The sequence below is a fragment of the Xenopus laevis genome, chromosome 5S, assembly GCF_017654675.1.
Source record: "Xenopus laevis strain J_2021 chromosome 5S, Xenopus_laevis_v10.1, whole genome shotgun sequence".
In the NCBI taxonomy this organism is placed as follows: domain Eukaryota; kingdom Metazoa; phylum Chordata; class Amphibia; order Anura; family Pipidae; genus Xenopus; species Xenopus laevis.
Window position 1 is genome coordinate 23,980,654 of NC_054380.1, and position 14,426 is coordinate 23,995,079.

Genomic DNA, 14,426 nt, shown 5'->3' on the forward strand with positions numbered 1-14,426 from the left:
ACTGCCTATAAAAACTCCCTAGGTAGGTGTCTGCATATATTTTGAAGCTTAGAACCTCACAATAGCTGAAGACTTCCTGCAATTATAAAATAGCCCACGCATGTCTTGGTGTTTAGCAATAATACATAAATATTTATAAATTGGATTTTTTCTGCATCTGTTTATGTTGCTTTAAGCCTATTATGTGCGCAGAATATCCCTTTGTATTGTGCTATTGTACTTCAGTCAGTGAGTAACTAGTTCACATTCAAGAAAGCAAAAAATATGGCACATTCCCTGGCATTCTTGGAGTTGTAGGACAGCAGCAGCTGAAGAATCAATGGACGTCCTTACATAAGTGTCGTTATCAGAAGTGTGCCCAATTTTTCCAATGATCTGCAAACAGTACCCTTCCATGAAGGAAAGGTTGCATTGCAATAGCTGAGTTTCCATTGTGCTGCATTTTTACAATAATGAATTGTGACAATGTTAGGATGTTACTTATTTGCTGTGTCAGATCAACAGCCCTCATCTCAGTAAATATGACATTAAAGTCAACAGCATGTTCCACCCATTACATATGGACCGCAGCGCCACAGATAAATGAAATGTGATAAAACAAGTCTGGAATAATGTGAAGAGAGAAAAAGAATGATGCTTTGTGGTTCACTGTAATAGTTTCCAACACTGCTATTATACAAATTGAAAGTCTAAAGAAAACAGCTTTCGCTCTGCAGCCTGCTGTTCCTAATACTAAGGATGCTCAACTTTTTGTTTGGTACACTGCTTCCAAAAGCAGGAAAAAGCTTTCATAAAACCTTAAATTAAGACTGAAAAATACATCTCTTCCCTTCAAGAATAATACCAAAAAAAGATACAAAAATAGATGTGTCTATAGTCATAAATAAAGCAAATTGCAGAATGCATGTATAAAGTGTCCTAAGCTACAACTACTGGTTCCTTGTTTCTTGCATATTTACCTTCAGTCCTGCTAAGCAGGACAGGATCCAATGTAAACAAATGATGCCATGCAAAAATAATTACCCTAATCCTGGTGTCTTCTGGGGTTAACAAATTATAGAAAATGTCATTGTTCTGCATTTTGTACAGGCTGGTTCTTAAGACTTGGTTCAGGTTATGGGGTGGCCAAGGTGAGGGCCATATAACAGTTATTATCTATGCACTCTGTGTTAATAATACAATCAGTGAGGACACTGGGTTACTAGATATAGTATAACAAGAACATTCTTCCCCATTAAGTCAATGATTATTGGCCAGCCCTAAATAACAAAGAACTGGGACCTTCAAAGTATGTTCTACCCCATGCACTGCTACCAATAATGATAGTTTATGTGATGTTAGGGACATCCTCAAACCTTGAAACCTTCGACATCAATGTTCTGTGAACTAAAACATCTGTTCCACATGTAGACTACAACTGCTGCCTTTAACCTAGTCTTTAGTGAAGCTGAGCATTGGACTAAAGCTTCCAGAATTTTCAGTAAGCAAGTAACTAGGGCTCAGGTTCTCAAGGGTTGAGGAGTATCAGTTCAGAAAACTTGGTGCTGTTATGATAGCACTGGAAATTCACAAATTCTATGTTGTTGCCCTTACATGTGAATTAATTCTGTGCTTTATAATCAAGGACATTTTTAGGGGGACAATTAACTGTGGAACTAAAGTACTGATGTACATTGTATTTGAACATCTTTAAGAACAAATAACTGGTACCCTCAAAGTATGTTCTACCCTTATGTTCTGCTGACATTAATGTTACTTTTGGTGATGTTACTGTAGGTACATACTAAAACTTTGAAGCCTTCAAAATCAATATTCTGGGAACTAAGACAACTGTTCTAGGCTTTAGATGCACATGCAGACTACAATTACTGCCATTAAGCTATCACACTTTATTATAAGGTGAATTTAGTCAGTGAAGCTGAGCTTTGGATTACAGCTCCCAGCATTTTTCAGTAAACAAGTGACTAGAGCTCAAGATCTCAAGGGTTTGGAAAACTTGCTGCTATTACTTATGATAGCTTTGGAAATTCCCAAATTCTACATTGTTGCCCTTACATGTGATTTTATTCTGTGCTTTACAATCAAGGACATTTTAGGGGCAGGGGACAACTTACTATGGCATTAAAGTACTGATATACATTGTATCTGAACACCTATAAATATGCCCTTAAGTTACAGCAGTCATCAGATGATTCAAGGACCAAATAAAGCAACAAGGTAAATATACATTTTACAGCTTATAATATGATACTCTATAAAGTTTTTACAGTTATTTGTTTCAACATGGTCTTTTAGAACAGAACACTGTTGTACAACCACTTTAAGGATCTACATAAGTTTTTCAGAACTAAACATAAATCTTCAGTCTCAGAAAAAATGTCAACTACATTAAAGGTAATCTTAGTAGGGATGGGCAAATTTTTTCGCCTTGTTTCGCCATAGAAATGACGCCCATAGACTTGTATGGTGGCATGCGACAAAAAAAAAACGTGCGTCAAAAATAAAAATTACGGCGTGTGTCAATAAAATTTTGACGTCCATAATGGGCATCGGCGACATTTCGCCGGAGGCAAATTTTTGGCGAAACGAAAAGGGTCAAATTCGCCCATCCCTAAATCTTAGTACAAATATCTGACTAATTTATTTGATCCTGTGCAGCAAGAGGCTTTGACCATTTTATCAGATACATTGTAGCATTTAATATATTGTGGACATCTTAAATTAACATCATGCACAATAGCAGAGGTCTTTGGTATATCTGTCCCCATCAAATTACATTTCTCTGCTGGGAAGGGCAGAGTCGGGACAATGAATCCATTTATTGCTATGAATCAGTTAAGGTAAAAATGGGCCCTGTATACATAGCATGACCTTGTTAAAACCAGAATATGCATTTTAAAGGTCTCTACAAACAGATAGCATATTTAAAAATTCTTTGTAAAAAGATTTTCTTACCTTTACAAAGTTCTTTCATATGGAGCAGCATCAGTAATTTCACATATAATCATGTAAAACAGTATCTCATGCAGACATCAGTACACATTGCATTATATTTGTTCTTATTAACACAGTATAGTCCCATTTCAATTAATGTGCAAAGTATAAAATATAAATTACCAAAAAAAAAGTCAAGTCACGTCTCAATAAAGTGAATATTTTCTAATGCTAGCTTTCAAATTTTAATGTGCCCTTGGGAAAATAGGAAATGGTTCTAGAAATACCGTTTTTAAAATGAAGTCGGACTTTAAAAAAAAAAAAAAAAAAAAAAAAGACTTCAGATCATTCCTAGGTACAGACAAGTGAAATATAATTTTATTTGAATATATTCTTCATGGGCTGTCGATGGAACTGTAAAGTGGCTGCGGACAAGGCTTGCCTATTATTTCTTAGTACAATATTTATAATCTTTAAATTAAAATCCAAGGGAAAAAAATATATTCTATTATTAAGAAGGTAATGGAGTAATGAAGCAGCTTGACTATAAGTTGGCTCCATATGCTAACGGGCTTAATGTTTGTGTTTTTCCTCATGAACCAATAAGCTTGATTTGTTTATAGGAATTCAGATCTGTGTTTCAGCTACACCACTGTCTAATAGTAGGACTATACATTTACTACACAATACAACTGTGTCTAAAATGAGAAGACTCAATGTTCACATTGTGCCTAAAGCCACAAGCTCTTAAGAAAAAATAAAATACTCACGGTCATTGCACAGAGGTCCACGGAATGAGGTCATGCTACAATCACAGCTGAATCCATCCCATTGTTGCAAGCAGACGCCTTGGTTTGCGCAGGAATCTTCTTGACATGTTGTGCTTGGGCCTAACATCAAAACATACAACATGGGCTTGCACTTTGAAAGATACACTGATATTTCTTCAACACAGGTTTACATACAAGACAGTAGTTGCCAACACCTTTCCCTGTATCTAGCGCCAATACTGTAAGTGCATTGGGTTCTTTCAAGAGTTTGAAAGGCCAATAAAGTTCTCTTAAATAGTGGTGCCAAGATTAAAAAGATGCACTAAAGCAGAGTGAATGTTTATATCAATCTGTTTCAGAAAACAGTCCCTCTTTTTTGTAAAATAAGTTGTGGAATGTAAAAAAAGTTGTAAATGGAAAATGGCAAATATGTCAACTTTCTCTGGTGGAAGGGTAACAAAATATTTTTGTGTGTTCTCAAAAACTATATTTGTGCAGAGGAAAACGTATGTGTGTAAGTTTTCCATAATGTATTTTACATTTATTTTGGATTATTATCTCTTTCTACCAGACTAATTCAATCCGTATCTGTTCCCAACTAACCCAATCCATTCCCAACCTTGTCCAATGTCTCTCAAAGACTGTAAAACTTACATTTGACCTGTCCTTATTACATTGGAGATTGATGAGGTATTGGCTGTTACATCATTAAAGGGATTGGGCATGGGCAAAGACATTACCAGAGGAAAGAAGCCCTTCAAGAAGTCTAGCCCATGCTTTGTGGTAGCTAATAAGCCAAGTAAAGCTGCAGGTTTCAAGCTGACCTACAACTACTGTGAATCCCAAGCTGGTTAAATAAACAAGTGGTTATAGTTTGTTTGTGTGTGGTGGTGGTGGGGGGGGTGCAAGTATCCAGACTAATTTCATTATGCAGAATTATCAAAAGCCAAAAGGCAAGTTATTTGCAGTAGAACATCATCTGGTTGACACAGTATACTAAAAAAACATTTAAAATCCTTCAAAAAAATAGATTCAATATATTTCTGAAACAGATAACATTCACTACAAATTGGACACCTTTTCATTGCAATGGCAGCTGCTGTTTCATTAAATAATCACAAATCTATGTCTGGATTCCTGCTCATGTTTGTAGTGCTAGATAAAGTAAAGAAAACTCATTGATAACCACAAAAGTATTTGGAAAGAGAACAAGGAGAAGAATGGGTTTTCATGAACCCTTTAACTGCCAGGGGGCGCAGCCTGTTGTTGCCAATTCATTAATTTGAATGGACCCTGGAAACATAGAATCTACTTTACTGCCAACATATGTTTTTCTACCAGTGGCTTAGATTCTATGTTATAAGGTTAAAGAGTTAATTTACTGTAAGATGCTTAAAAATGTTGGCAAGTATTGCTTTTTTTGTGTGCTTGGATCTTTAACTTTTTAATAAGTGTTCAGATACTGGCATGCCCAACTGTGAAATGAAACAGAGGAACAAAGCTATCTCCACCTCTAAAACTGGATCATGTAAAAATAAAGAATGTAAAATTGTATGATCAAAGCAGTAAGGCTATCACTGTAAATACAGAGTCAAGACTGAAAGCCTTAATGCAGAATTGACTTATCATCAAGGGTTTGTACTGAACTGTTTCAAAACAGATTAAAGGAGAAGGCTTACATGGGAGGAGACAGATTTTAAGGGAAACTACCATCTGAAAATTACAGGAGACAGTTTAATTATTTAAAAAAAAAATGTGGTCTTAATGATAATCACTTAAAGTATAATCACTTAAAGTATATATATATATATATATATATATATATATATATATATATATATATATATATATATATATATATATATATATATATACAGTATATATATATATATATATATATATATATATATATATATATATATATATATATATATATATATATATATATATATATATATATATATAAATAGAATTCCTGCGATGTGTTTCTGACTTTCTTTGAGGTATAAAGACAATGGAATGGATATAAAACAGAATCCAACATGTGGAATCTCTTTCATACTGAGAAAGATACCTAGTTAAGTTTGGACTTTTGTAAATATAAAGAAGAATCCTACACTACTGGCAAACAATTCTCAGAAGGATTGGTGGAATTGGTCAAGGATTAGGTTTTTCGTTTGGTCATCTTCATCAGAACTTCTATCAAAGCAAAATGGCCCCCCACATAAGAGGAATTCTATAAACCCTCTGCATCATAGAAAGAGTCAAGGAAAGGTATTTTATTTAGTCACTAATACTGTAGAAGGATCCATACTGGATCCATACAAAAGAGTGTTCTTTATGTTTACTTATACTAAATATCAAACTTGGCAACTGTACTGTAATTATGAACAGATGTTCAACAGTTCAATCAATCAATCAATTAGCGGCAATCTTGATGCTCGCGAAACATGAAAATTTGATGTGAATTTGCGCCTGGCAAATTTATTTGCCCATCACTAATGTTCAATATATATTTAAAATAATTAAGCTTGGATGCTGGGATCCAAAGAAAACATATCAAATTGGATCTAGGTATTGCATACTGCATACTTCATGGTGATGCACACCTGGAAAAACAATTGTAAAACAGCTTGACCTATGATGAGGAAGCATTCCATGTAATATTAGCTCCTGTAGAAGTTAGTAAGAACACATGCAATAAAAGGGGTGATAGTTAAGCCCTTGAGATATGATTGTTGATGCCCTATGCATTTGAAGTTGCAACTTCTTGGGTGAGTCTTTCTCTGTGGTTGACTTCTGCACACATTGTAAATCATAATGTGGCCAAAAACAAACCTAAATGGAACATGTCTTGAGTTGAAGGTTTTGTCATCTGGATACTAACCAGGGCATTGCATAGTAATCTACATAACTCCTATATGTTTTCAGAAGACAGTTTCCCAAAGTTTAACCAAATAATGGACAGGCAGTTATATCAGGTTTCCCCATGTGCATTGGGTTTCAGTCTTGGGTAAAACACACAGTGCAATCTACCTTGCAAGTCAGCTTTCATCAATGCAACTTTGAAGGCAAAATAACAAAAAAAAAAGTAAAATGTATTAAATATCAGTAAGCGATATAGAAATGGAAGCTAACACAAAAAGCAGTCACAATTCACGGCATGCAGCATTGTAAAAAGGCAAAAAATTCCATGGAAAGCAAACAAACGAAAGATAACAGCCATAAATCTCAAGGCAAACCAAAATGAAAAAGCGGTAATTTGCAAGTATTTTACTGCAAATATAAAAGGTTAATTGAGCTGATTATATGTAATGAAGGGAAATTAAAAGGTTTTTTTTCTTGATTTGAAATGAATGCATTAACAAACTGAATGCATGGCTGCATCCTGACTAGCCATTTGTCATGTTTAGATTCTGTGCATTCTACGCTCTCATTTAGCAAACATTATCCATTCCCAGTTTTCAGTTCTCTGAGCTATTCACAGTGCCTGGTTCAATTAAGACCATAACCCATATTAAGGCTGTGAATGACCTTTTCAATCAATTATGGAACAAACACATATTTACTTATTTTTTAATGATCTGCCCACAAAGATGTGGGGTAATGATTGGATATAAGGGTTTTTAAAAACATCAAGATGCTTTGTTTAGTCTGCAAATATTCATCTTCAGTTTTTAGTAAGAATGTATCAGAGTAATAGCTCAGGATAGAGCAACTACTTATGACTGCAATCATCTGCTTCATACCAAAAAGGCAACTGATATTAGGCGCAGGACCATTTGTTTCTTTTTATCTAACACCATTGGCATGTTAACATGAATGTGAAAAGTGACATCTTCTATTTGTCTTCCTATGGCACCTTCCATTTATGACAGGTAGGGGTGCTCTTCTGTAGAAGCAATACCGTATATACTCAAGTATAAGACGCGTTTTTCAGCCCCCAAAATATGCTGAAAATCTCTACCTCGGCTTATACTCGGGTCAAGCGCAAAAATGGTCGCCGGCATCCAAGAATAGTCACCGGCGTCCAAGAATAGTCTCCAAGAATATTCGCCGGCGTCCAAGAATGATCGCCGGCATCCAAAAACGAGACACCAGCACCTCCAATGGGAGCAGAAACCCTCAATTTTTTGATTGAAACTTACCAGAAGCTGCTGCATTTCTCACCCTCAGCTTATACTCGAGTCAATAAGCTTTCCCAGTTTTTGGAGGTAAAATTAGGTACCTCGGCTTATACTCGGGACGGCTTATACTCGAGTATATACGGTACATACAGAAGCCTAATTGTATATTCAGTGGTTTATTCTTGCAAAATTAGTGAGAGCAAAATCCACTTACAGAGTCTGTTTGAATGTTATCTTATCTTGTGTCTTGTATTTATATTAGTTCATGCTATGATGTTAATGTGGGAGCATTCCTTTTTCCTATAGAAGAAAATCACCTGCCATCTAAAATCTAAAATGTTAGTGCTGCTTTTGCTCCCTGGATGTCTGGCTAGGTTTAGGCATCACCAAGTTTTATCCAGCAGAGCAACAGTAATTCACATTGAATTAAGGCCTTTAGCCAATTTTACAGACTGGCAATGACTCAACATTTTGGATGGAATAAGCTCAACATTTTGGATGGAATAACCCTCCCTTCCTTTGTCCCCCCCTGTTGTTATTCAGTATAGAAGATTCTCTTTCCTACATATAAGACACATTATTTTCTAATTTTAGCCTTTCTTGAAGCGACCAGGAAAAACCTTGTGGCAACAGAAGAAGACAATGTATGCAACAAGAACATTCCTTTCTTCATGGAATTAACTGCCACAATATAAAATATCTTAAATTATGTGCAGTATGAAGTATACAAGCAGGTTCTCTGTGTAGTTTTGCAAACCCAGGTGTATAATGTATATTTCAGCATATTTCCTTAAAGGTTGTAATCAAATGGTATTTATAGTAGTCTTTGGTCTCAATGGCCTTCCATTTTGACCCTTGTGCTATATAAAGGTTAAATATATATTGTATGTGAAAAACTTGGTTCTAATAATCACCATGGTTAAGTGGTTTTCTGCAGTAGGGATGAGCAAACTTTTTCAGCTGGGACAGCTTTGCAGTGAAATTTAGATTTTTGCTAGCACTGAGAATTTTTGCAAATTTTAGTATTTTGTTTTGCCAGGGGAAAAAAATTGCGGCAAATTCCCGTGATTCGCCACCCGCAACTCACTGCACTGCTGTTTCCAGAAGAGACTAATCCATGATTTTGGTACAATTGAGTTAGCAGATATACTAGCACATACATGTGAATGACAGAGAGGCCCTTGTTTATTAATGCACAGACACACACAAACACACCACAAATAAATACACACAAATGTATGAACACACAAGTACACACCCACACACACTTCACATTCTCAAACATCCATATGAAATTAGTTAGTTGCTGCTAATTCCCATATGAATCAATGCGTTGCATTCATTTAGGAGCATCAATGAAACTTTATGTTCATTTGGCCTCAATTCATATAATTGTAATGGTTTGAATATTTTGTAGCATAAGTAGATGTTGTAGATATGTATCTGTTGCACAACTGGAAATGCACTGTGACATGCACTCTGTGCAAATGCAAATATAGAAAGCTTTTTTCGAAATGGGCATTAATTAGTAGGAGTAATCCCCTTTACTTTGTCTGTCCTGATTTCTGTCCTCATTAAGAAGCCTGTTAATTTATTCCTACATAGGAAGTGATAAATCCGGGGGTGAATGTGATATCTTTACATAAAGACGATGTATTGCATCATCTAAACCTCTGTATCAAATAGTCTTTAAAAAGACTGAATGTGCCAAGGCTATTAACATTTCTGTACCGACTGCCTATTTCTGTACTGACTGCCAACATAGCATTGCCCTTCTTATATATTTGATATACAGTAATTAAAGCTTGAAAATCTCCAGGCCATAAAGCATATAATTAATTTATAATCCCCACAAGTTAAGCACATATGTTCAGATGAGTTAAACACTTTCTGCCCCTGAATATAGCCTTTTGATGTTTACTTTGCCTATTATGCTTTGAGGACCACATTAGCAACTACAATGGTTGTGCTGTGGTGTTAATTCTTAGAAATTGTCATTTGAAGTGGGTATGAACTATAGATTTTTTTTATATATTGTTGACTTAATTGATATAATAATAATGGAAATGCACAATGTAAGAATCAGTAAATGCTTGTTTATTCCACAGATATGATGCACCTTATTTTTAATAAGTTTGTCTCAACTCAGCATGGAAACCAGTCTGGGTGCTGTAGAGCTTTACATCCAACACTAGACAATAAGCAATCTTCTTATTGGTTGCTATGGACTATATAACTTGTGAAGATTTTTGGGACATTATTAGAGAAACACTAAACAGCTTCCACTTGTATATATAAAGAAGGTCGCTATTTGTCATTGCTAGAGAGATCGCCATATGAAAGTTTGAAAATAAGTTGCCTATTCTTTGCAGTCACTTACAGTATGCATTCTTTCCTTACCAGTTTATTTGTCATCCAACACCCAACTAGATAGTATCCCTCAAGGAACAATACTCCCTGACCTTGTGTTGTGATGAATCCCTGATGACCTTCTCATTTTCTGTTAGGCACATGCTAATAAAGGTATAATACAATAATCAAATAATTGAGGTTGGGGTGATAATATATTGGAGTCCTAATGGCCCACAACGTCCTTTTTAACTGCTACTACTTTACAGCTCTAAATGGAACTCATTTTTATGGGGCCCAAAACAATGTGCCTTTGACCAGCTCCAATTATGAAACTATGTGGGAAAAACAAGAAAAAATATATATAGTCTCTTTTTTTTGCAACCGAATTGTTTTAAGTGAGAATAAAAAAGTGCAATTAAAATGTGCTCACAGCACCAGGGACTTAATATAATATATTCCCATTCATCAATATTATTCTGTTATAAAGCAATACCATAAGGGTAATAGAATTCAGAATATGACACACTTTGCAACCTCCATGATAACTCTGGTCTCACAGTTATACTCGCAGACTTAGGAGGTAATTTATTAAAGTCCAAATTCTAAAAACTACTACTTAATATAAAATCCAAATTTTTTATTATACCTGAGGATGCAAAACGTCCAAATCTAAAAATCCGCCATCTCAGACCTGCCAAGGTTGTATATAGGTCAATGGGAAGGTCCCTATCCTATTTGGAAGTTTCTGTGGTCTGCGCTGAATTTAGCCCAAAAATCAGACTATTTCAGGATTTCCGGCATATATTAGAAAAATTTAAAAAAATCAGACTTTTCAGAAAAAAGCCAGAAAAAATCACATAACTCAGGTTTTCGCTAGATTTTATTGAGTTTTTCCCCTATCCTATTAATTCGAGGTTTTTTAATAATAAATAAGGTAAAATCCTGGATTCTAGTTAGTAATGGGCAAATTTATTCGCCAGGCGCGAATTCACGGCGAATTTGCGCGATTCGCCGCCAGCGAATAAATTCACGAAACGCCTGCGAAAATTCGCGTCAAAAATTCGCCGGCGTCAAATTTTTTTTTCGAAAAAACGGACGCCGGCGCCAAAAATGGGCGCGGGCGTCAAAAACGGGTGCCGGCATCAAAAACGAGATGCAGGCGCAATTTCGCAAATTTTTCGCCGTTTCGCGAATTTCGCGCAAAATTCGTGAATTTTTCGGCGAAACGGCGCAAATTCGCCCATCACTTATTCTAGTTTGTTCTGACTTTTTTAAAATGAAATATCAGAAAAATTCGGATTTTGATAAATTGTGTAATTCAGGATTAAACAATAGTGATGGGTGAAACGCACTGAAGTCAATGGGTGTCAAAATAATTTCGACGCCCGTGACAATTTTTATGCGCGCACTAATTTTGTCCAAATGCTTTAGTCAATGATTTTGATTTTGCTTATGATTAAGGGAATGTTTTCCCAAAACACGTAAGGCAATGTTGTTACCTTGATATGCTACAAGAAACCTCCTTATTTTAATGTGCAAAATTTTTCACTAGAGAATTTTCACAGTAGTTTCACTAATTTATTCGCCGGTGACTAAACACTAAAATTTACCATGAATTCGCACATGGTGAATTTATTAGCCCATCACTATTAAACAATAAAGTTTTGTGGTTCAAATATGGGACAATAAAGCAGAGCAAGTCAGCCATTATGTTCATCGCTCTGGAAGAAGCCTGACAGAGCAAGGACAACAGGACGTATTCACACAGAAGCAAAGATGTCAGGACACATCAACACAAAAACACATACGTGCACAATATGGAATAGCGAAAACAGAGACAGATTATCTTCAGAACTGTAGTCATGATGTATGAGATGCACGTTTTTTAAAGAAATGTGTAAGTACAGTGATTATTTATTAAAATGGTTTTTATTTGGCACATGCTTTGCTTTATTGTCCCTCAGGAGAACATGGAACTGCTTTGTCTATGCAATTAAAGGGTGAATATGGTGATGAGTCAATCTAATCACATTTAGTTTGTGAGACCAGAGTTATAACGGAGGTTGTCCTAGTGTGTCCTTATTACCCTTCTTGTTATATTTTCTAAAAGAATAATTATTAATGAATAGAGATATTAATGTCATGAAAGTTCAGAACATGTGGTAGACTCCCGGTCAAGTCTCAATCTTCTGCCTTTAGCAACCGCCTTTGGCTTTGGGAGGAGCCGTCAGCTACTCAGATGCCAACACCAACTTCCCAAGGTATAACGAGATATAGCGAGGTCAGGCAGACAGGGGTTGGTTCAAGCAGAGTTCAAGTGGGGTCAGACAGGCCGGGGTCGGTACGGTAGAGTTCAAGCAAGGTCAGACGGGCCAGGGTTGGTAAAGACAGAGTTCAAGCAAGGTCAGGCAGAGTTAAAGAATAGTCAGGCAGGCAGACGTCGGTATCGGCAGAGTTCAAACAAAGGCAGACAGGCAGGGATCAAAACCAGAGGATATCAGATAGACAAAATTAGACCTAACAACAAACAATGATTTTGAGCCAAATGCCCCTTTAAATATTTAAACTTTTGCGGCAAAAATGTGATGATGTCATACATTTGGTGTGTAAAACCGGGAAGTGCACGCCGCGCATGCCATAGGATAATCAGCGCTTGAAGGAAGAGGACCCTTGCAGCGAGCATCCTTGCTGAGAGTACAGCCTTGCTGAGAGTACATCGGGTGTCCCCGCTGGCCCACTAGACCACCAGGGTGAGTCTTCACAATTAACTTTAGTCCCTGGTGTTGTGAGCACATTTTAATTGCACTTTTTCATTCTCACTTATAAAACTTTGGGTGCAAAAATTTGTTGAAGAAACTACACTATATTGTATATTGTTTCTTACTTTTCCACATAGTTCTTTAATTGGAGCTGGTTAAAGGCACATTGTTTTGGATTTTATTTGATGGTTGAGGATAACTGGAAGTGCTGATTGGAGTGGATTTAACACGGATTTGGAATTTACAATTTTTCTTTTTTATTTACATTTCTGTAGGGGGGAGGTCATGCAGTTTTTCTTTCATTTCTTCTTTCCTTTCTTCCTTCCTTCTTATTTTAAGTAGTGTAAAAGGGTAAATAAATAATCATGTGTTGAAAAATGTGCTGCTTCTCCCCAGGACATAAGGGTCCTGGGGTTGACAGAGACATAAGGTCTGATCATTAATTAGTATCTTTTTACAAGCAGTATGGATGCTTTGAGCATTTTCTGAAGTTTCAGTTTGTTAAAACTTACCTAACTGCCAGCCCGTGTCAGGAAAAGTGGCTTCATGTAAACTGAGTGTAAACTTGTGACCCTATTCCTTAGCCAATGGATTTATGTTATTGTTAAGCAGGAATGGTTCAAGAACTTGGTTTTAATCAAATTGAGTAGCCCTACTGCTCTACCAGTGATTTGTCATTTTTCTTTGAAATAGAAAGACAGATACTGTAAGACTGTTGACTTTATGATGACAAGTATAAAACAAGATTACCTTTTATTACACTGTTGTGTTTTACAAGTTTCATAAGACTGTATTTCAATAGCCTTTCTGGATGAGATCACTAAATGCAGAATAGACTAATTCATATTTTACTTCTCTCACCCTTCTTCAACCTCTCTTATTCTTTCTCTCTATTTTTTTTTTCTCTCTTCAGAAGGTAAAATGTATCTTATAAATGCACAGTGATGTGTGTTGAGGAATTTTATCATAAATAAGCATAAAGATTAGATTTTCTCTGATATAACTAAAAAGCAGTATTTATTTTTCCATACTGTAGAGATTTATTTAGGTAGTTTAGTTCTTAGGATTTGGATACCTAACATTTTAAATTACAATCCCTTTCCAGAATAATTATTCAATTATAAAAATGATTAAATAATTTTTTAAATGAGTGTGAATAATTTACGGCCATTAGAAAGAAACTTCTGTGGTTGCAATGTATAAAGAGAATTTATATGTACTGTAAAGATCACAAAACATGTCTTAAATTTTCCAAATATTAATTATTGCATTGCTTTTTTTTAATATTCCAAATGCAACATGATGTAAATTTCTGAATTCATTTCTGGCCATGAGCAATGACTTCAGCAACAGTTTTAATTAAGTAAGTGTGGTATTTCTTTCTGCCAAACCCATACATGTTTGAGCTGCTTCAGTTGTATATAAAAAAGTGAGCCTTGCACTCAAGCTTATTTTTATCTCACAGACAGAGATCAGTCTGGGCA

General features: G+C 35.6%; 1 protein-coding gene across 29 annotated transcripts in view; it reads right to left on the minus strand.

Annotated features, from left to right (window-relative positions):
* LOC108717747 (neurexin-1) overlaps positions 1 to 14,426 on the minus strand; it is an 830,073-nt gene that overhangs the window by 369,796 nt on the left and 445,851 nt on the right. For 19 of the 29 annotated variants that reach the window (XM_041564317.1, XM_041564316.1, XM_041564314.1 and 16 more), the window contains one exon: positions 3,705 to 3,824. In XM_041564317.1, coding sequence (XP_041420251.1) covers positions 3,705 to 3,824 — 120 coding nt within the window. Of the gene's footprint in view, positions 1 to 3,704; positions 3,825 to 6,740; positions 6,768 to 14,426 lie in introns of all 29 variants that reach the window. The other 10 variants (XM_041564308.1, XM_041564292.1, XM_041564296.1 and 7 more) reach the window with 1 other exon arrangement.